At 46.5% G+C, this 23882-nt stretch overlaps 1 protein-coding gene across 5 annotated transcripts in view; it reads right to left on the bottom strand.

Annotated features, from left to right (window-relative positions):
• The window catches only part of RNF220 (ring finger protein 220), a 220176-nt gene extending 196570 nt beyond the window's left edge, over window positions 1-23606 (bottom strand). For 4 of the 5 annotated variants that reach the window (XM_082287655.1, XM_082287658.1, XM_082287657.1 and 1 more), the window contains exons 1-2: window positions 23460-23606; window positions 17796-18535 (exon numbers count right to left, since the gene is read on the bottom strand). In XM_082287655.1, coding sequence (XP_082143781.1) covers window positions 17796-18420 — 625 coding nt within the window. In that variant the 5' untranslated portion in view covers window positions 18421-18535; window positions 23460-23606. Of the gene's footprint in view, window positions 1-17795; window positions 18536-22755; window positions 22876-23459 lie in introns of those variants that run through there. The other variant, XM_082287656.1, reaches the window with a different exon arrangement.
• Between the last annotated feature and the right edge of the window lie 276 nt (window positions 23607-23882).

Genomic DNA, 23882 nt, shown 5'->3' with positions numbered 1-23882 from the left:
AATTGCTAATTATAGGCTACTACAGAAGGGTGGCTTTGGCCAAAATTATCCTTTAAACTGGAGCATTAAACCAGCAGTGACGCCACCCTACCCGGATGTATCTTAGGAAATCAGGAGAAGAAGGATTTATTTTTAAAGTGCTGTCCTTGTTTAAATCAAGCCTGAGTTTGCCAAAGTTGCATCTCTCCTGGCTTACTAAGCAAGGACCTCTTAAGTGTAAAGTCTAGGTAAGAGCTGAAAACACATCTATCTAGAGAAAAAGAGGCCTTTTCAAAATCATTTGCTGAGGATGCTCTGGTCCTCCTCTCCCCTACTGGGCATCACAAAAGGGCCCAAAGGGACCAGCAGGTAGTGGGCAGTAGCCAGCATCACTTGCTCCTCCACTGTGCAGCAGAGCATCACCTCAATGCCTGCTCTAAGTCATACTGGACCTGGAGGGAGAAAACAGCTGTTCCTCTGCTCACCTTTCTCTGCATGTTCAGGACACACTCATCATCCCCCACCTGGCCCCTCATATGGGGGTATGGTTTTATTAGGGACACACACAGCAGGTATTTGCAGGATTCTCAATACTTACTTTGAGCCACCCAAGTTCCAGGATTGTTTCTGACCAGGTGTTTTTAACCCTTTGGGATTCCCACGAATTTCTCAGGAGCCAAAGCATTTCATTCCAAACAGCTGGTGGGAACTGCTGATGAGAAATCAGCACCCCTAAAGCTGTCTGCATCACCCTGTGCAGGACACAGAACCTGCTCTGCTCCCAGAAGAGCCACCCACCTGCCCTGGGACTCATAAACATAAAACTGACTTTCTGTACAAGGTGAAACACATAAGGAGAGCTGCTTGTATTGAGCAAAGTGCAGAGACCCACAGTGAACTCACTCTCAAGAAATTTAGATGTAGAATAAAAAGATTCCTCTAGCCAGCCCCCTGAATAGCCCATCTGGGCCATGGACCTATGACCACAAAGGGAGAGAGGAAGAGAAGATGAAGCATTTCTGCTGCATGGGGACATCCACAGTTGGCGCCTCAGGCATTTCACTAAGGTTCCTGCAAGAGTTTATATCTAATACCTGCTACTTCAGGATTTCTGAGGGTTGGGGTTAGAAAGTTGAATTTTGTGGGAGCTGTACTCAACCAAGTGGCTTCCTCCTGTTGAAGGCAGAAACGGGATGGGGAGATGCCTGGGCACTACTGACATGCAAATATATTTGCTGAGATCCCCAAGCTGGCTGTGCTGACTCACCCAGCTCCCTCTTCCACAGCATCCCCTCATCTTGTTAGAAGTCCAAGGGAGACAGCCTTGCAAGTAACAGCTTCCCACAATCTCCTTGTGCCAACTTGGAGAAGGGCACATGGAGGCTCAGGTATGGTTTGCTGGCTAGCAAAGCAAGGACAGCAAGAGATGGGGAAGGAATGGCCATCATCTGAGACACAGAGACAAGAAGTCATCCCCGAGAAAAGTGCTTATTCTAATCCCACTCACTTTCTTCTGGCATTTTCTAGTCAAATTGGGGGTATGAACCAAAGTAACTTCTCCTGCCTCTGCTGCTCACACTTCTCACCTGCTCTAGAAAGAACATGGACTAGACTACAAACTGAAGGCCCACAAAATGTTAGTGCAAAACCTGTCTTTAAAAATTAGATGTGAAAGCTGGTTTAGTTTTCAATTTCTTCTCTTCAACCACCTTCCCCATTTGGTTCCTTACCCTCACACACACCCTTTCCTTCCCGAAACTCCTTTGTTCAACAAAACAAAAACAAAAAAGAGGGGAAAAAAAAGGAAAAAAGAAAAGAAAAGCACCCACAGGAAAATAGTGCTATTTCACCCTGTCTGTCCTTAATTTCCCTCCCAGATTTGCTTCTCTGCAATTCTCTTTTAAAGCAGCCCAGCAACCAGACAGTGGGGCTGAAGAAGGATCACAAGCCAGGTACTGGAAAAGTTGGACCCAGCCTCATAGGGACCTGGACTGCTTGGGAATGAATGGAGGAATAGGGCAGCATCACCACTTTCAATCCCTCCAGCTTGACCCTTGCACCATGAAGCTGTTCTTTTGGGCCCCCCATTCCCAGATAGCAGCTTTCTGGACCCAGGAAAGAATTGCACCATCCTGCTTTTATTCAGTCCTCTTTTCAAGAGTTGTCAGACACTGTGAGCTCTTTAAGACCTCTGCCCCAGCACTTTGGCAAGTTTCTCTTTCACTCTCTTAAGTCAGTGGGTGGCCTGGAGGTGCAGAGCTACACCTGCTGCCTCTGGAGAGCCATGTCCCCTCTGCCCTGCTGCAGTGGGTGCAGCAGGCTGTGAGCTCCCTGTCAGCTCAATCATGCCTCTCACTGATGCTTTGCAGTGTCCAGAGACAGGCTTTCTTGGAGCTCGGAGCTCCTGCACCCACTGGGAGCAGGACTGGTGGGATTTCAAGGACTTGCAACAGGTCAGAGCCATATCTGCCTGTGCACTGAGGAAGCACCCTGGCATCATCCATCTGTATCACCTCCAGCATCTCCCAGCTTCCAGGGAAGGAAATACCAGTTCATCTAAATCCAAAACATCATGGATTTGCATTCAGGCAGATGAACCTACCCCAAGGAGGATGAGGGGATATGAAGCCATTTAAAAGGAAAGACCCAAAGGGAAAAACTGAGCCATGCCGGGACATGACATAAATATCTCCAGTTGCTGGATACAGGCTGCCAGCAAAAGGCTCTTTCCTCACCAAGGAGCCCTTCCTCCTTCCAGCAGAGCAGGTGCCTGGAACCCCAAGAGCCATGACTTATCTGTGAGGTGTGATGGTGCTACTGGAAGCAGGAAAATTAGAACCAACTTCTATTGCCAGAAGAAATCTCCATCAACTTCCACAAGAAGCAAACTCTGAAGAACAAGTGAGACTCTGGCTCTGGCCCCTGCAGAGCTGCGACCACAGGAGTTAAACACAGGACTTCTCTAACCCTCCGTACATCACTCAGGGAAAGGCAGTACCTGGCAGTGGGAACTGAGAATACAGGAAGCAGAGGTTTGCTGAAAATACGGACGCTAAAAGCTGTTCGGGCAGGCAGTGCCAAGTCTCATTCTTCATGTAAGAGAGCTCCCTCTAGGTCAAACACTCGGGTATTTCAGAGCCATCGCTCGTTTGGGAGCCCATGCTCGCCCCCGATGCCTTTCTCTGGAGTAGTGTCCGTCAGTCAGGAAGCCCACAGGCACCGCAGAAAATCTGGGGTTTGCTTTCCCCTCACAACCTGGCCCTCCTGCTGCGGACACCAGCCACCCATGCCCTGCGTGCGACGTGCACACCTGTGTGACACGTGCCCGAGCCGCCGGTCCTGGGAACTTCACCCAGAGCGGCTCTGACCCGGCATGTATTCAAAACACATTGAGATGTGGCACCTGGGGACATACTTTAGTGGCGGATGTGGCACTGCTGAGTAAATCGTTCGACTCGATGATCTTACAGGTCTTTTCCAACCTAAGTGATTCTGTGACTCCATGATTCTGATATGTTCAGCTGGAGCTACAGCAGGGAAGGAGCCAACCCGTAATTTCTCCAGCCCCGAACCCAATCTTTACCCTGCTTTGAAACACTGACAAATCATTCCACAAACCGATGAGCAGGGGGAGTTCAGAAGAGGCTTTTAAATTCACAGAGCTAGAAAAATCAAGATGGAAAAGACTTAATGCAGGAAAATGCAGGACCATTCCCCGCAGTGGGATCCCAGGAGCTTTGGCAAACTAGTTTTAAGCCTTCAAGTCTTTAATACAACTTCCTGTTTTATTTTTCTTTTACCTAGACTGGTATTTACTAATAAATATGCAGCTGGCTATATACAGAACAGCAGGTAGCTCCCATTTACAGCTGTATATAACTGACTGCAGCATTCAACACCCTCACTCTGCTATGCAGTATAATACTGACAATAAAACACACACCGTATTTGCAACTGTGTTCATGCTACTATTCTGGTACGTGACACACATTAGGAAACATATTCAGAACATAGAAAAGAATTTACCATTTACATAAAAAAGATGCACTGGGATTTTCAATAAGTTCCAGCATAATACAGTATCATTTTTATATCTTGTCTGTTCCCTTGGTCTTGCTGATTTAATACATCTTTTCTCTTTATAACCATAAACCTATACATTGTATGTATAGATTTTCTTAAGGATAATACATGGCATCAGTGTGTATTTATAAAACTTTACCATAGAAGTGTAACAATTGTCAGAATGACTTAATCCAAGGGCCATCCAGGCCAATATCCTGCCTGCAACAGTTTCTTCCATTAATATGGATTAGGCAGACAATACAGTTTACTACAACCTAGTTTTATAACCATGTTAGTGATGATACTGCTGCCTTGTGTATAAATGGTCATAGAGCATAGAGTGCAGAGAAAACGTATCGTCCCTACAGGGCAGGAGGGAAACTGAGGCAGGGGATATGGCAATTTTTCATACATATCAAGAGATACTATACTTACATATATATAAAACTTGATGGAGATTATATATAACAAGGAGCTGTCTGGAGCTCCAAATAGCAGCAGCCCCCACTCCAGCCCTTGCATCCCACCATGTGTCCCTGGCTGGCACCAAAAGAAGGGCCACAAACCTGGGGGATGTTGACCTGGGAAGAGTTAATGGTGGAGGTCTCAAATCCAAGCCCTGCAGGTGTCTGCTTTTAATTCTTTGCTGCTCTTCTCCGAAACAGCCCAAGGATTTCCACCCTCCCTCTTTCTCCTTTACAAATGAGTGTTTAACATAAGAAGAGAGGCAAGAGGAGCCAGGGCAGCCAGGAGATCTCCTACAGCCTGTTCTAGGCAACCTGAGCAGGCAGGAAAAGGCAGCTGGCTGGAGCCCAGCAAGAGAGCGGGGACCATGGGACGAGTCTTCTCACATCTGGTTAAGTACTGCTAAACCCTCCGACGAGCTGCCTAATTATTACAACACTTCTGCCGAAAAATTAATGTGCTTGGCCGTCTGCACTGGGGCAGAAAGGGTAGGAAAGCAGCTGTCAGGATGCAGGCAGCAATGGGAGCACCAAGGAAAGAAGTTTGCAGCACAAGAGCACAAGAGAAGGGCAGGGAAGCTCTGCCTGCAGGGACCGTGCTGGGAAAACAGCCTCCTCCCTGCTTTTTTTGCTGCATGGCCCCCAGGAGAGGATAATGCCAACAGAGTTGTTAATCTAGCAAGAAGAGCCCTTGCAAAGAGCTCAAACAGTGATGCCCTGCCTACCAAAATCAACAGAACGACCTGCCAGCAGCCCAAAACATAGATAATCATCCCAAGGACCCAACAGCAGGGCCAGGAACAAGACCCAGGACACTGAGGTCCTTTCTGCCTGGCCTCTGCTCACTTTTCCGTCTTGCTGAGCCCTCATTTCAGTAACTTCCAGAAAATCCAAGTGTGGCATTTTGTTTCTGTAGGTCTCTATGAGTGCTGTAGGTAGAGTACCACCGAGGTAGCGTCATTCATTTGCGCATGTCTCTGCCATAACCAGTTAAAAAAGGCTGCAGAGAAGACACCAGGGTCCTGCTCCCCCAGCTCAGCTGTCTCTGTGTCAGATTAGTGGGTAAGCCTCTTTCTGTTACAGCCGTAGTGGGATTAATCTCTCTCCCTAGACAAAAAGGTGGGCTTATTTCCCAAGAGGTGTCCAAGTACACCCAGAGAGCTCAGCGAAAGCAGCAGCCTGCTGGGTGCCTTTTACCCACAGACATTTGATGAAATTAATGACACAAAAGTAAGTATAAAGGCTAAGACAAATAGAACTGGCAACAACTTGAACCTTTGGCCTGTCCTTTGAAAGTCTCTGGCAAGTCTCAAATCTTCTTGATCTGCTCACTAAAAGGATGACTGTCCCACAATTATTTTCCAAGCATTTGTTGGCAAGTTGTAGGAGGAAAAAGGCATTTCACTGAAGCTGTTAGTACAAAAGCTCAGCTCCAGCCAGGGCCCTGGACTCCACTTCAAATTATAATATTTTAAGTACCTGAAAATAAATATTTTGTCAGCTGCTGAGAATTAAGAAGTAGCTTCGACCTTTCAGAGAGGGGAACCCTGCAGAGAGCGGCAAGGCTCAGAGAGTTAGTTGCAAAACAAGCTCTGCCCGAGCCATTCAACCTGTCTAGCACACACACAGCCTCCCCTCCCATACTCCCAGCTCCCTGCAAGATGCCCAGAGCCACTGGGGCACGGCAGGCTCTCCTGCACCCAGCAGCTCCTTCCCAGCCAGGAAACATGCTGAAAACAGGGACTGGAGCAGCGCTTTACTATAAACTGGATGCCACAAGTAAATTGAGTATCCTCGAGATGGCAAGAGCAGAGTCACCAGTCCACTCCCCTGTTGGTCACTGATGCTGTTGTGTCATATTGTACCACTCACAGACCTAGGAATTTTGTCCACAAGGGTTAAAAATATTCACTTTTGTTTTGTAAAATCTGACTATGACCAAGCACCTGGGTAGACGTACCCATCACTCTGTCATCCCATCACCTCTCAGACCTCTGAGCCACAGTGAACACTGCTCATAGTCCAGCAATGGCAAAAGGAACTCACACAAAGCAGAAGATCTCTGTTTTTCCAGCAGAGCTCAAGGAGTTAAATCCCTCTCCCTTCCCCCCCATCTTTCTGCCTTTGGCCTTTAGATCAGCCCTGGTTGCCAATGAGGACTCATCGAAACACCACCAGGCTGGGCCTGTCAGGAAGGAAACCAGCGCGTCCAGAGTTTTGTTGTTCTAAAGACTTTTTTTTAAATTTTATTTTACTGCTCAGGAAGGAAGCCAGAGCTTGCGCTTCACTCCAAGAATGTTGATTACTCATCCTTCCCTGCATTATTTCTTTTATCTCTCACTTTTATCTACCTTACTCCAAATTCTTCCCCCCAATTCTTTCTCTACCATTCCTAGCCACTGATTTCAGCTGTTCATCCAAGTTTCATTAAAAAAAAATTTGGCAACTGTTTCCTCAGAAAAAAAAAAAATCCCATTTGTCATGTTTATTAAACAGGCCTCCATCCCTCCCCCTGTGCAGCCTTTTCAATCCAGGCACTATGGTTATGACCAGTGCTCTAGGATCCAGGCACCTCCAAAACAGGAACACAACCACCCTCACCTGGAGAATATCATAATCCCTGCTTTAGAGACAGACAATGAGAAATTACTCTGCTTGTCCAGGGTCAATAGGGTCCACAGCACAAGCACAACCTATGCTCAGGGCTTTGCCCAGGCAGCCCTTCCCTCTTCCTGCTCCGCATGGCTGCAAGGATTAGGCACGCTCAGCTCTGCCAATAAATGTGTTCTTCAATACCCCCCCACCACTCAAGCTAGAAACAAGCAACACAAGTAAAAGAATTGGTATGTGACGGGTTGATGACACATTTCCTTAGATGCAGAAAAATGTGGGTCCTGGATCACCCAAATGTCAGTGAGCCACCTGAGTACATAGCAGAGAGACTATCAGCAAGTGATGTCTAACTGCCTTCTCCTCCCAGGCTCTGCAAAATCCATCACACCACCCAGGGGTTTCCTTTTCTTCTTAGCCCAGGTGCAGCTAACAACCCAGACACAACTGGCAACATCTGGGAGAACGCACATACAGATGTTTCTCATTGACATCATAACCTTCCCCAACCTTCACCAGCACGTGCCCATGCCCCAGGCTGGGCGCCCAGGTGGGAGATACACACTGGGTCCTCACAGTGTTCCTGAAGAGATGACCACTGGTGAAGCTTTTTTGTTTGTTTGTTTAAGGTTCTTTCTTCCTTGAGATGTGCCATAAACCTGGGGGCTGATCTGGACCATGCCATACACAGCTTCCCCAGGCTCCTACACCCACGACATCTCTGTTACATGCGAATGAGGCCAATGCAAGTTCTCTCTGCCCAGCTCTGTCTTGCTCTAATACAATCCTCCCCTGTTTCCACACTTAACGCATTGTTTTCATTTTAAGAGGGGAAAATAATGAGATGGTGGGAACATTACTTCTGGCTAGTGGAGACAGAGATCTGCAGACTTCCATGGCTTACTTTTTCCAGTATATCCTAGTCCTGATCCAAATATCATCATACTTATTTCAGTCCTGGACCAAATGTGGGACTGGACACAACACACTGGCCAAATTAAGACAGAAATAACTTGCAGCATTTTTCTACTTCACACTCTCTCAAACACTTCTTGCTGACATTAAATTTCTGGTCTGCAGACGCCCTGCTTCCCGCACTACTAATGTCCCAATGCCTTCCATACAGCTTCCCTGAACACATTAGCCCCAAATCTCGAGTGAAGGCAGGCTGCCCGTCACCTCCCCTCTTCCGTAATCAGCTCTTTGGGAGAAACACTTTTGTGCATGAACCCAAATATGCAGAAAGGAAGGAGCAGCACAGACGGCAGCAACCAGTCCCCAGGAGCAGAGCTGGCAGCAGCAACACCAGCTGTCCTGTACAGGCTGTATGCTGAGCAAAGTGCAAATCTGAGGGCAAAGAAGCAGGGTTGTAAGAGTTTGGCTGCCCATTCTCCCCTCCTCTCATCTAAGGGGCACCTCCTGATGTATGAATCCACTCAGGCTGGCAACTTTTTGATTGTAACCATTAAGTTCCTCTGCTCCTGCTCAGCACAGGGTTATCCAGGTCACTGATTGCTCCTTCATCTCCCCAGCAGAAAAAAAAAAAAAGCCAGTGGTCAAGCTGCCTCCTCAGGGAGGCTGAAGACAAGTGCTCAGGAGGTAAAAGCTGTCACCCTGGCTAAGGACTTTGCTAGAGGCTTATCTCCCACCTATAGTGCTGGAAATATGAAGTGAGGCTGGTTTGCAATCACAAGAATAAACAAGGGAAGGAAGCGAGTTTCTGCAGCCCCCCCCCCGACGGTGCTGCAGAGTTTGGATCCCTCTGACCTGCACTGATACCCAACTCCCAGGATTTCCACCCATCTACAGCCATTGTGAGATGGACCTTGCGAGATTCCTCACACTGCAAACAGTGACAAGGAGACAAGGTTCCCTCTAGCCTGCATGGGCCAAAGGTTGGGCTGGGTGCGGGGCAGCTCTGCTGCAGCACGGCCAGGCCACCCTGATAAGGCTTTCACTTACCCAGCCAGAGGTGCAGCACCCTGGGTGCCATTCACTGTCCTCCTCTCTCACTCACAAACACCCTCACATCACCTCCTGAACAACATGGGGGCTCACATGGGGCCTTTGGTAGGGAATTTTGTGGAGCATCCCCCTGAACAGCCAGGCTGGAGAACAAGGCAGAGCTGTGATCTGGTACCAGGTTTCTTCCCATCCCTGCCCAACTGCCAAAGCAGGCTCTCTGCTATGAGGGATGATTATGCTATGAGTCCTGATAGAGAGGGATGCTACAGGACAGACAATTCCACATTCTAAATGGCTTTGGAAGTTGTTTCCTAAAGCGCCGGGAAACAATATAAAAATCAGATGAAAAGGTTGAGTCCTTTTTAATTAAAAATACCTTAATTTAAATCAAAGTGGCAAAAATCCCAGTAGAAAGAAATGGGTCCTTCAGGGCAGTGCTCTTTTACTTGTTGCTCTGTTTACAAAGCCAATTGCTTTTGGGCAGGGTGTCACAGGGAGCCTTCACCCCAGCTGCTTGTCCCAGTGCCTTCTGATTTAGTTTTCATACAGGTGCCAAGAGGCATTCACCTGCCTCCCAAAGAACAAGCCCGTGCTCAGGGAGCCAGCCGTGCCAGCCCAGCAGCTGCAGCTGGATGTGTCCTGCCAGCCTCACCCTGTCCAGGACTGTGGCACTGCACACCTAGAAAGCCCAGGTAACACTGAAGGATTGCACCTGCAAAAAGCTCATGTGCAAAAGCTCTTGGGTTCTCCTAAATTGAAAATTTAATGTGGTTATTCTGGTGAGAGACAGTTCTTAAGAATCAGTACTGCTGGGGGATACCAAGGACACAGTTGCCAGCTCTTCCTTTTAGGGGTATCCAGAGACACTTGGTGCCTTCCTTTTCCCACTTCAGAGCAGTCCAGGATTCACAAGAAAAAGCACAAAACATATTCTTACTCTGCAGTTCAGTGAGAAAGCTGTTCTCAGCCTGAAGTTAGCAAAAGGGGAAGATTTTAAAAGCAATACTGATTAGAAACCATGCCCCAAATGAGGAAAAACACGAGGGAAGTGTCCCACACCTGAACTCCACAAGCAGTTTTGCTGTCACCAGGACTCCCTTCCATGTTATCTGCATTTAAGACAATAAATCTCTCCTTGTCTTGCTCCTCCCCAGCATTGTTTTTCCCCCTCTTCTGTTGCTCAGGGCACTGCCGTAATTCAAGACACCAGCAAATGGTCGAAGGAGAGAAGAAAGTGATGGCTAAGAAGAACTCCCAGTTTATCACAGCCACCCTCATGTTTTTAAAAGATAGAACAAAGAAGAAATGGACAGATACAGATAGTACCAAACCCAGCAGTACTTCTTCAGCCAGTGCTTTCCTTGACTCCAGGGCTGAGTCCCAGAGAACAGCGGCCAATCTGGCCAGCAAATACCCAATACCTGACCAACAACAGGAATATAATTCAGTTGTAAAAAAACCTGAATTCAGGGTGATGAATTTGTCCCAAATGTCTGACAACCACGAGTTTCTATACTCAGGCCAGCAAAGCCAGGCAGGCTAACAGTGATGTTGCATGAAAGGGGAGAAAGTCACAGCTTACATGTATAGATCTACAAAGATGCACATGCCCTTTTTCAGAGGATGCTGTATAGGAATCCGATCCTGTATTAGATTTCCAAAATAGAAATCCATTATTTCTGAAGAATTTCAATTGCTCTGCATAGCTGAAAAATGTCCTCAAAAGTCCCCAAATCTGCTATTCCGCCCTGAAGAAGAGAGGTGAAACATTCACAGGCTATCAAGCACATTGACATGATAGAAGACCACCAGTGACAGGAACCACAGGATAAAAATTGTCACAATTTGCTATCAATGGCTGCTTTTCTTGGAATATGATATTAAAAGGAAACAACTTTGTTCCCACTATGAATTTGCATTAGAAATCCATAATAAAAATAAAGCTTAATATTATACAAATGGGTACAGTTCCCTATAGTGTTCCTGATGCAGATTAAGGTTAGACAGATTTTAGATGATAGTTATTTACCTCAGTCTAGCACCATGTATGCACAAAAATAATTTATTTTATAGCTGCAGATATTAGCCAGAAAAAAGAGATGAGAGGAAATCTTACAGTCTCACGTAAAATATAATTATGTCTGTTTTCTACTCCTTGGAAGGCAAACAAAGAGAAAAAAATGAATCTGCTGCTAGCATTTAATGGGACTTGTCTAAATGATATCAAACAAATAACAACCAGCAGTGATTCACAAGCACCTTCACTTCTATTTTTTTCATTGGGGAATTCCAGAAACATTAAGACCTTGTTGCCTTGAACACTTTCACTACTGCAGAGAAGGATTAGGCCCATGCCTGAGTACATCTCTTTCTTTCAAGACCTTCAAAATATCAAGGAAAGAAAAATAAATCACAGAGGCACTAATGCTTATTCTCTCCCTCCTGAAATGTTCACCTTCCCCCCTGCTTCTCCCAATTCCTTACGCAACTACCACCAATCAACCAGGAAACTGTTGCTAACTCTTGAATTTTGCAAGTTAGCAAGTAAAATAATAAAACAATGTTTTAACTGTCAGAGATCCTGGCTCACGAAGTGCACTTTGGTCATTTCCTTTAATAACTGTAGTTTAGTAGTAATGATTTATAATAGTTCATAATATTCTACTAACTGTACTATATTAATAATACTAATACTTTGCCCTTGCCTAGTGTCTTCTGTCAGAAGATATCAAAGCGGCACACTCCGCTGTGAGGGAGGTATCACTACTCCCCTGTTAGGGATCGGGAAACCGTGACTCCAAGCCATGCCCGAGGTCAGGATTCCCAATCCCCAGCACAGCACGGCAGCCACCAAGTCTGGCTGCACTTCTCCTGCCGCAATCCTCTGACAGCAGTCGAGCCTGATCGATGGGGCTGAAGATTTAATGTGATTCATTCCTTCTCGAAAAGCAAGGTTTGGCCAGTGGTTGGGAGGCCGTGGTTTTGATGGGAAATACCGAGCAAGGTGGGGGGGTTTCCCTGCAATTGTAGAGTAAGTACCCTCCTGCCAGCATCCAGGCACACAGGGCAAAGAGGAGCAATCAATATTTACTGCATCCATGCCCATCTCTTCAGCAGGAGATGGATAAATGTAACATTTTGGTGTTGCTCACCACTCCGAGGACAGTGGTTACAAGCCCTGACACCAGCTCCCGGGGCGTCCAGAAATGAAGAGAGAAGACACGAGGCATCTCTGGCATGGCAGAGATGATGTGAAGACTGGCCGGATGGCTGTGGCTGCACGGGGAAACATTTTGGAGGAGAAAACAGCCCCAGCCCTCCCCCTCAAACGATCAATTAAAAGCCATCCTTCTGCCGAGAGCGGGTGAGGACAGCAAATGAGGGCTGCGAGGAGCAGTGCCCGGCCGGGCTCTGCATGACAATTGATGGGAAGGGGAGGCCGGGGGAGGCAACCCTATCCCTCCCCTCACCATGGTGATTAGGTATTCTGAGTGCACCAGATAGCCCCAAATAACAGAAAGAGAAATACAAACTGGAGACCGGCAGATCCAAGGGAGGCCAGATGGCCCCACAGCCGGCAGGGGCTGCTCCCATCCAGCCCTTCCCCACTTTTAACTGTTCAAACATTTCTTTATCCCAACAAGACAATTAAGCCGAACAGCATGGAAAGGAGTCTCGGCAACCGCTTGCAGAGAGAGAGGGAAGGTTGCTGCCAGAAAAGCAGGAAAAGGAGGTGACTGCTGCGTGCTCCAAGACCTCCCTCCGTGCAGTACACTTTACTCCACGAGGATGGCGAGTATTTGGTGGAGCAACAGAGATGGATGCATGATCATCATCCCTGCTACTGCTACTGCCCATCTGCCTGCCCAGCCCTTCCAAAATTCCACTGCTGCTTCTTCAGTCCTATATTACGCAGGGGACTGCACGACAGAAAGAAACATTCCACTCAATTTATTTCATTATTTCACAAGCAGAGTTAAGCTTGCAATTTCCCATGGTCATGGCTGATTATCATTAGCAACAAAGCATCACTTCATGTTAGACCCCAAATTTTACCAGCCTTGGAAGTGGTGCATCCCAGCAGGAAGAGCTGTGAGCAATGGACATGTGGACACATGCATTCCCCCTCCAGTCTATTGTTCCCCCACAAAAAATAAACCTTCTTCCCCGCAGCACATGTACATAGACACACACAGCTCTCTACACAGGTCATAACATAAATCCCAACACACACGTCTGAGCGGGTGGGTGACAGCACAAACAGCCCTCGATCTGATTTCCAAAGCACCACATTATTCAAGAATTCATGCTGTGATCATCATAGCCCTGATGTCCATCACCTGAAGTGCAATTTACATTTCATCGATAACAAACCAGTTGTTTCAAAAGGAAAACTAACTGCATGCTAGAGATGCTCTTTAAAACCCCAAAGTGGAATGAACAAACCCCAAAGAGCTCACGAATACATCACACAACTTCTCCTGCAGTAAAGAAACCAGTTGCAGCACAAACTATGTCCAAGGTGAAATATGATTATCAAAAATAGTAATAATCAAAATAATGTTAATAGAATCACTCCTACTACACTCAGCAGATCCAAGGGAAGAGCAAGGATCCCAGCCTGCTCCCAACTCAAATGTTTATCCCCTGGGCACAGCAGGAGCTGGGCAAGACAGGAGCAGGGAAACAGACTTGGAGAGCCAGACTGGCCAGAGGATGGAAACTGAATCAGTGACCAGGATGCAAAGGATCACCTTCACACATTGGTCTGTGCTCCACAAGAAGTCACAGACAACACATGACGGAGACCAAGCAGCAGACAGTAATGGGAAACCATCTTCTGTGGTTCCAGGGAGGCTGGGGGCACGGGCAGCCCCATGGGGATGGCAGAGGTCTCTGCTCTGATAAGGTCCAGCTCTTTGCCAGGAGGTCCCAGCTTCGGCACTGACCTCTGCCTGTCACTTTGTGAGAAAGCAATGCCACAGGAACCGAGTACAGAAGGACACTGAGACAGATTTTATTAGAAGTAAAAAACTAGGAATCTTTCTTTTTTCCCCCTGATTTTAAAATAGGGCTATAGATCTCTTTTGCAGAAAGGAACATGCCATTTATTTCCACTCCTTCTAGGAATCTCAATTATTGTACGCTTATTAAAGCAAACCCATAAAATATGTCTTCCAGTGCCTTTAACACATGCTTTACAAGAAGCTCCTAAACCCTAACAAATGGCATTATTTTTCTCAGTAAGCACCTAAGGGAATGGGCCCATCCAGTGCATGGTATGTCTGCTTATCCCTGGAAAGACTCCACTTTTCCACATGCTGCCTGCACACTCCATCACTCCGGATGTCCTGAATACTCACATTTTACAGCAAGAGACAACTAACCTAAATGCAGACATCTCAGCCCAATTTGCTGATTAACGAAGAGTGCAGTCCCACCCAAAAGCACCCCAAAAATGCTGTCCTTTTGTGGGATGCAGGGTATGGGTCCAAGCAACATCCTGCTTTAAAAGTAAGGAAAGGTTCATGCAAAAGGCTGAGAATCCTCTCCTGCATAAACACATCTCTTATAGGACCAGGTGCTAATCTGAATTACACCAGCAAATATCCCAAATAATTTTACTGAATTCTGCAAATTTCTTCCACTGGTGAAAACAGGCTGAGACTATCCTCCCATGACACAGAGGACTAAACATGCACCTTCCAAACACTCCTTAATGTGAAAATGTCTCACTTTGATCCTTCTTTTCTTGCAAAGTCTTCCAAGCAAAAACCTATTTTTCAGGGAAATTAAAACTCAGTGATTAAATTTTATTTAAAAAAAAAGGGGGGGGGGGAACTTTCTCTAGAAAATCACCCTTTAAGCTGTGAGATAAAATAAATATTTTAATGATCTATTCAAAAAAGGCTCCTGTGCGGTGGAACAGAATACTACGCAGGGCAATCATAATAATTCAGCTTCCATGTAATACAAACCCTTTCAGCAATCTGAAAAATCCACCGAAATGGTGAAGCTTTGCAAACATGAAAAACACCTGTTAGATATGGGAAAGTGTTGCTGATCTATGAAAATTTTACAATTTCTGCTTGCAGTTGTAGAAAAGCCCAGTTACATTTTTACCTTGAAGCTACAGCCACCTACCTGCTCCATAAGGAGCACAAGTAGGCAGCTTTTACAAAGGGATATACATAACAGTTACACAAGGAATCCACAAAACTTCTCAGAGACAACAAACCTCCCAAAGGACACATTTCTACAGAAACTCCAAAAATATATCTGCAAATGTTAATGCAAAAGAGGATCACCATTCTATCTGCAAACTGTGATCTCTTGAATTTTTCACTTCAGAAGTTTCTGTTTTCTGATGGTCAGCATCAACGACCATTAGGATCCTCTACAAGCTCCACCAGTCGCTCTCAGCCTCCAGCAAACACACCCATATGTGTGTATGCACACACCAAATAAATTTGCCATCTTAATGGAGCGAAATTTCCATGGTGCAGTATCCATATGTGATGGGAATATGATACAGAGCCAACAGACGTATTTAGTGTACATCATCCCGGTAGCTACAGAAGAATTTTAATGTCAATGAAGTATCAGGGATGTTGCATTTGCTCAGCTCTACCGTGCAGAAAAGCATCTTGAAGAGATTGAACATGGTAACAAAAACAATGCAACAAAACACCTTCCACTTCTGCTCAAGTTTTCCAAGCTATCTGCAAAGTTTTTATTCTGCTTCGTTTCCCTGGCAAGTCCCCTGCCATGGCACTGGCAGCGGCACTGGCAGCAGCGCTGGCAGCCGGTGTCACCCTGCCTGCATCTGTGCAAAGCCCTGTCTGCTCCCCGAAGGAGAGGAACCACGTTCGGCACACGCTCTTGGCAGAGGCAAGGCACAGCAATGGATGTGGATGCGTCTGTCTGTCCGCAGCTGTGCTCCATGTGGTCTAATTCATTTAACAGATTTACTTCTTTAAATGGGGTATCTGACAGGATTTTGCCAGCAAGATCCATAGCAGCTGATGTGCTCTAAATTCATTTAGCCAGCGGACTCTCTCCTCCGCTGCTATCTCTCAGAGTACTCTTTCGAGCAAGCTTCATTTTCACAGCCAGGTTGTATCGATAAGGGAAAGAGCATCAACAAAGATGTCTCTAAGCCTTGCCATCTCACCTGCCTCCCCCATGGATAATTATATTACCAGCTTCCACACATCCACACGTGCTCCCACCTACAGCTACTTCCCCTACGGACCCAAAAGGAGAGAAAGGAGATGCTGAACAATGAAAGGAGCTTACGGCACAAAAAGTAGCACAGTCGGGGGTGGATCAGAAGGAGAGGGGGGAGAGACACAAGAGATCACACTGGTACTGCGAGAAATACACGGCTCCTGCCTTCAGTGGGAATTGTCCTACCCTCACAAACGCGGACAATAAAAGACACACTTGCAGCATATTTCAAAACCAAAGAGCGATGGATTTAAAAGGCAGGTTGATTTTATGATGACTTTTATTGAAAAGGTACGCTGGGTTTAGGCAGATGTCTTTTAGCGCCGGTAAGTTAGCACAGTGCCTAATTCAAGGAGACAGCCTGAGGAAGCAGCGCCGACAGGGGAGAGAGAGCCACAATGTCTCTATTACTCTCCTCAGTATCATAAAGGGGAGAAGAAAAATCACATCTGAAAGGGAGAGGAAGCAACGGTGCAGTAGGTTTTTGTTTTAAAATAAAAGTAGTAATAATAACAACAACAATAATAAAGTTGTTTTCTATGAATGAAATTCAGTAGAACAAAGGAGCCCATGTGAAAAGCAAACCACTCACTCCGTGATTACATGTCTGGGCTTACAGAAAAACTCTGATCGTAAGTTAGCACTCCTCCTTGGGGCACCACGCTCTGTTGCCCCCAGACCACTCCCCATTTTGGATCACCTCCCAGCTCTGCAAACCTAGAAGCCTGCCCTTCATGAAAGACAGCTCTGCCCCTACGTGTGGCAACACCACAAGGGACAAGGTGATGGGGGAACAGGGAGTTAGTCATGAACAAGTGGACTGGGTTCCTTTAGTCCGATCGCTGGCCTGCAAAAGGACACATCACCTTTCAGTGGGCACCAAAATGGGGGAAACACTCAGAGAAAGCACGTGATGCAACAGCTTATTGAACTGTAAGAACAATTTGTGTTTGTCTTAAAGAGGGAGCTCAGTGGCCAAAAATATTCTTGAGTTAACCAGAAGAAAAGGAACTTTTGTCCTAACCTGAGGCATGAATCCTGACAGTCAGTAATGCATTTGCTCTAAGAATGGTGTGCATGAAGAAAGGGTCAGAAAGAAACACCTGAAGAAGCAGGGGACACATGCTTGCTGCAAGGTTTGGGGAAGTTCCTGGCTACACATTCCAACTGCATCCTTGTTTACATACATACATGTACCAGCACCCACAGCCTCACACTGGTGCACGGACAGCTTTCTGCGTGGTCAACATCGCCTCTCCAGCTGTTTGCTGGAAGGTGAGTTTCCTTCAAGAGCACCTCACCTTAAAATCTGTCAATGTCCTTTTGGAAGAACAAGGCGGTATTGCATGGCTGAGCTCAGCAGGCAGGAAAGGCTGCTTTGCCTCTGCCTCCAGTAAGTCTCACAGCACTGCGGAACAATCACCTGTTGAGTATCTCAACAAGGCACAGTTAAAGAGCCACCAAGTCAACAAAGGTACTTACATCTGTCACTTCGGTCTTCGGGACTGGATGAGGTCTCACGGTCAGAAATGAGGCCAGAAACAGCAAAGATCTTCTTCCCTGTATCATCAACTTTGAGGGAGCCAGGGGAGCTGGAGGGGAGCTGGGTGCCAAACTCGTACTCCTTCCCATCAGTGTCCGAGAAGCGCAGATGGGGTGAGTCAGTGTCATGGCAGTTTTTCAGGCGCTTGGCCGGGGTAAAAGCTGACTGGTAGCTCTCCCGGTCTTCAGTAGATGCAAAGGGGCGGAAAGCTCCGACGCCGCTGTGGTTCAACATACTGATCGGGGTGCAGTCCAGGTTGGGGGGTGCAAACTGGGGGTGGAGGTGAAGCAAGGATGGAGGAAAGTCACGGTTTGCAAATGCTCCCGGCACCCCGCCTTGGCGGTGATACATGGAGGCAAAAGTATATGAGCCATTGGTAAAGGGAATATGCACGTCCTTATCTGCTGACACGGGGACCCCAAAAGGCCTTGGCTGCTGGCAGGGAATGGAAGCATCACGGCTGGCTTCAGCAGTGGAGGCGAGAACCATCAGTGCTGGGGAGGCCAGTGGGTTGGGGAGATAGGGTGAGTTCTCCATCTTGAACGCTGCCCGGTGTAAGTCCATCGGAGTCTCTTTCCTCAGCAGGATCACAAGCAGAATGATCTTCCCTGGAAGGAAAGCAAAGCGATGCCTAGGAATGGAGTGGGAAAATTACTGGAGCATCATCACCCTTCGAACACTGCAAGGAAACAGAAAGGGAAAGAAAACACAACCAATTAGGTTTCTGCACTCGTTTCTCTGGGATGCTCCAGCAGCAGGGTGGCCACATGTGTTACAAGCCACCGGCCGGAGATGCGCCACTGTTCTCATTCAAGAAAATCAATAGACAACTTCACACACTACTGGAGTCAGCCCTGGCCCTCCAGGTTAAAGGGTATCATCCAGTGCAGATGGATGAAAGGCAAACCAAACATAATAACATGCAGATTTAATAATGCACTAATAAAAAATGTTCAGTCTAAAATTAACATAGTAACTCCAAATTATAACTGGAATTTTATATAGCAAGCAGCACATATATATAACCGCAATAAACTTAAGAAAGCCTCCACGTACAAACATCCTGCTATTTGCTTGGGGGTTGTGGGTGTATAACCAACATAAAAACATCCATTGTACATAGTTACCCAAATCAGCCAGCACACACAGTTATACTGTACACGATGCTTGAGACGTACATAACTGACAGGTATTTTCTCTCACTCTCACAGTACATATGGGTAGATGTGTACTTGCACACACAGTGCTCCATACCATCATATATATGTACGCACACCATTGGAATGTAGGAATGTGGCTGTGGCCGGGTGCGTGTGTATAGCACAAACACCCACGCGTGCACACGCGGTCCCCGAGAGCCAAAAGAGAAGAGACTTCCCCAGTAAAATGCCTGGCGTCTCTGACAATACTTAAAATCATAATGGGTGCTTCTGCCATCTGATCTCTGCAAGCGTCTGCCTTTCGGGTCGGGGACAAGAGAGGATGGATCAGTAATTTTAGTTCCTAATGCACTCACTCTTAAGTAGATTTGTAAACTGCCCTGGATGTGCCATTAACATTTAGAGGGAAATGTTAACAAAATTTCTGCCTCGCATCTTGCTGAGCCTCCCAGGTTGGCTGCAGCCACCCACCCAGCCACAACCCCCTCCCAGGGTGAAAGAAAGGAAAATCCTTCTTTCTCTATCTCCCCCAGTTCGCAGTGCCTTTTTGTGTTGTTATTTTCTCCCCCAATCAATCTCATGCCTTTTCTTTTAAGCTTCCGCCGCCTGCCATTCAGGCCCCACAACCCAGCTTAAAATACAAGGACTATAACTTTGAAACAATATACTAGCCGCTGGAGCTCAAAGGGCCAGAAAAATCATATAATAATAAAAAGCTGTTACAAATTGTGCCTCTTAAATCCAGAGGGTCAAACATCTCAAATAAAACTTAGTGAAAGAGTGTCTCCCTAATGGAGTGCCTTTTGTACTCCATGAATGAGGGAGCCTAGGTTAACAAAGTGTATGAAATCCAGTCTGGGGCTTTAATGCAGTTCAGTGATAGCATTTCCTCTCTCCCATCCTGTACCCACTGCTCCACTGACTGTTATGAATTGTGAAGATGAGTGGACATCATCTCTCTGCTTCCTCATTTGGCACCCATCCTTACAGACATCATTGCTAAATTACCAGATTATGTATCTCGCATTAACGGATTTGCTCTCTTCCAAATTTTAAATAACTTTCTCGTTGAGTTCTTGCCACAGAGAGCAAGGGGGAGAGGAAGAGTGAGGGATGCCAAGGGCAGCCTGGTCAGCACTGCAGTCCTGGGTACACTTGCTCTGCTGCTTCACATGAGGCTGATCAAAAACTGGAGGTCAGAAAACTGCAGCCACTAGCAAATTTAGAGTTGTTGGGGGCTTATATAACCATGTAAATATAAATATATATGTATATACATACACACACACACAATTATATATTCAAAGAGATGCATGCAAATAAGCCACTGTTCTCAGAAAAAAATTATCATTAACATGGAAGCAAAACTGGGCAATCACAGAAAAATACAAATTTCCAGGGGAAAAAAAAAAAAGGCAACCACCTCTGCCTGCTTTTCTATTTTTGCTTGTGCTTTCACACCATTACGTTAAATGTATTTCATAAATTAGTAATCTGGCCGCAACACTTGACACTCCTGTAGGATACTGTGAATCACTATGGCCGTTTATTCGTTTGCAAACTTCATTACACCGGGAATAAATCAACACATTACAATATCTCAGCCAGCCAAATTTAATTTTTTTTCAGCTCCCACTTCCTTTTTCGTTCTCTCTTGCTCCCTTGTCGCCCAGCACCTCCCCACCCCCCAGCAACACGGACAGATTAGGCTGCGGCGGACCAGTCATTATGAAAATCTATCGTTAATACACTCCCAATGTCAAAATGTCATAGGTTTAAATACAGAACCCAAAAATAAGAAAACTAACTGACCTTCTTAATTAAAAAATATGGATTGCAGGGTAATCAGCTGGAGGGAACATTTGGGTGCTGGGAAGGCAGTGGGCACAGGTGGAGTGAGGAGCTGCTACTTTTCTGCCTCTATGCTGATTTTTTTTAATTTAGCACCTCGCGCAAATCCAGATTAAAATAACTCCAGCTATTGATCTGAGCAGTGGAATTGACATTAATTTTAGTTCACTTCTCACTTTGCAAAGGGATCAATAGGAAGTAATAACAGCTGACATCCCCGCTGAAAGGAGGAGAAAAGACGGGCTAGAGACAGAAATCGAAAAGCAACCAAATAAATCAGCAGCTACTTTTCCACGGCATCAGACAAACTCCAAACAGATTGCAAAAAGTCTTTGTTGAATTAACTAAACAAGGAGTAGAGGGAGGGAGGGTGGAGATCAATCTAGGAAGCTACATGAACTGTCTACCAAGTATGAAGGTTAGATGGACATACTGAAAACTAACTGATTTTTTTAGCATTATTTTTTTCATGGCTACCTATTTGCATAGTTATTGGCTTTTAGAGCTACCCTGTTTAAGGTGTACACAAATTACCTGTGTAATCGTGCATGTTCCTAATAACGAGGCTAAATACGCCACAACCAAGGCAAATTGTAGCAAGAGCCTTTAGCTCTGAACCATAAAAAAAAAATCTCTCACCAAGGAACAAGTAGTAATCAGTTCTCTATGGCTTAGTTTTGAATCCCGTGCTTACAAAGGTTGTAGCACTGTGCTGCATTAGTTAAGAGGGAAGTCTGATAAAAGTAGAAGCCATGACAGAGCTGCATTTATCAGGCATCACAAACACCCACCAAGTGGAGAAAACAGCAGTGACCACTGGTTTGAAGTGTAAAACCCTCTTGCTAATCAGCCTGCAAAGAAACGCGCTCATATGCAAGCACATGCACACCCCATACACAGCCACCAGATCTGCAAATCTTTTACTAAATGTTACTCAGAGTTCCTATTACTAAATCACCTCTCTGCTATCGATTAAAATAAATAAAACACACCACTCTGGTTTCTACAACAGGTTGCATTTTTGTGGTCTCTCAACCATTTCCAAATGCCAGAGATTAAAGTAATGGGGCAAATTAACGTCTTTCTCCCTCCAGGGAAAAAAAAAGTTTTCTTGGGGAAAAAAAAATTAATTAACAAGCTATAGGGGAGGAAAAAAAGATTAAAACATTAGGAAATCCAGGAAAATTGATGATGCATGTAAATTAGGAAATACCCAGGAAAAAAAATCACAATATCCATTTACATTAAAAAGTTTTTTCCCATAAATGTCAAGTAGGAATTTAGAAATATGCTCTGCGTAGAAAAGCCAAAGATTATAAAACAAAATAATGCCAGCTGTTTGGGGATTTAAGTGCTCAAATGGATTATATATTTGAACCAAACTGGATTTCCTTATAATAAATAAAACAAATGCAAGCTCGAAAGCCAACAAAGGAGAGCTCTCATCACTGGATTAAGATACAAAGGAAAAACAGTTAATTTTTTTTTCCAAGGCGTGAAATATGCCAACTGCAGCCGCACACCCGGACAGCTGCTGTGGAAATCGGTTTAAGGGGAAAAGGAAAAAAATTAGGAGCGCGGTGAGCGGAGGAGGCGGCGGCGGGGGCCGGGCGGAGTGGCTCCGGCCCCGGTCCCGGCCCCAGCCCTGGACCTGGACTGCGCCCGCTTCTGTTTGGCCGTAAACTTCTTCTTCAAAAAATTTAAAAAAAAAGAAAAATTAAAACCCTTTTACTTTTTTTTTTTTTTTTTTTTAATAAAAAAACGCGGGGAAAAGCCCCCGGGCCTGGAGGGCGCTCCCGCGGCGGCGGCTGCCGGAGGGAGGAAGCGCCGAGGGTTTGGGAAGAGGCAAACAGAGAAAGAAGGGAAAAAAACCCAACCCACAGCCTACCGATAGGTTTGCTGCCGCTTCGCCCCCGGCCCGCATTCCCGGCCACGCTTCCGACTTGGCGAAATCCGAACGAAAACCGCGGGCGGGCGGCGTCGCTCCGGGGGAAGCCCCGCTCTGCCGGGCAGCGCGGGCGGCGGGCGCGCCCCGGCCCCGGGCACCAGCCCCTCACGGCCCCTCACGCCCCCCGCGGGCGGCCAACCGGGCTGGCACTCGCTCGCCGCCCCCTCTCCCTCCCGCTCCCGGTTTTTCTCTCCCGCCCGAGGAGATTGTTCAATGAACCCAAATAAAATAAAATCCGTCGGGGGTGAGCCCCGGGCTGGAGCCTACCGACGCCGCCAAGCCCCACCGCTCCGCGCTCCCCGCCGGCGCATTAAACAGGTGTTTGGCGGGGCCGGGGCTGAGGGCCCGGCCCGGCCCGGCTTGGCCCGGTCCGGCCCGGCCCGGCTCGCTCCCGCCCGGCCCCGCACGTCCCGCCGGGAAGCGGCGATCGGGACGCAGCCGGGGCCGCTCGTCTCCTGCCGCCTCGGGAATTATTCACTCCCGGGGAGGGCAACGGGAGGGGGCACCGCCAGCCCGTTCCATACAGCCCGTTAAGTCGCCTTTCCACCCCTCCACTTTTTCTTCCTCTTTAAAACCCGAGTTACAAAGATCATCAAACGCGAAGATGCCCAGAGTTGTTTGGATTTATTGCAACAATCACTTACCATACACATTTCCTGTGTGGAAGGATAAGCATTCAATACAACTCTTTAAGTAGACAGTTCCTAATGATTTCATTGTGGTCAACCAGATGGTTTTTATGTATTTAGATCTGAAGGTGAAGAATTATTTTCCATGCTTCCAACCTATTTACAGACTTCCCTGGTCTAGAGCTGGGGTTGTTGCTTAAAAGAAAGAAAATCCTGCAATTTCTCGATCGCATCGCTGGATGATCCAGAAAGTTTTCTAAAGAACCTAAAGCAAAAACAGGGATAATTCCTTTCACCTCTTCTGGCTTTCCAAGCTACGCCATTCACATGTGGAGTAATTTTAGCTCATTCGTTGAATAACGCTGCCAATTTAAACCGCCTCTCTACCTTTGTTTTATCTGCAATAATAAAACCAGAACAACACCGCATGTGAGATCC

The sequence above is a fragment of the Coloeus monedula genome, assembly GCF_965178545.1.
Source record: "Coloeus monedula genome assembly, chromosome: 9".
In the NCBI taxonomy this organism is placed as follows: domain Eukaryota; kingdom Metazoa; phylum Chordata; class Aves; order Passeriformes; family Corvidae; genus Coloeus; species Coloeus monedula.
Note: the sequence above shows the minus strand (reverse complement) of the source record. Positions and strands in the feature narration are given on the sequence as shown.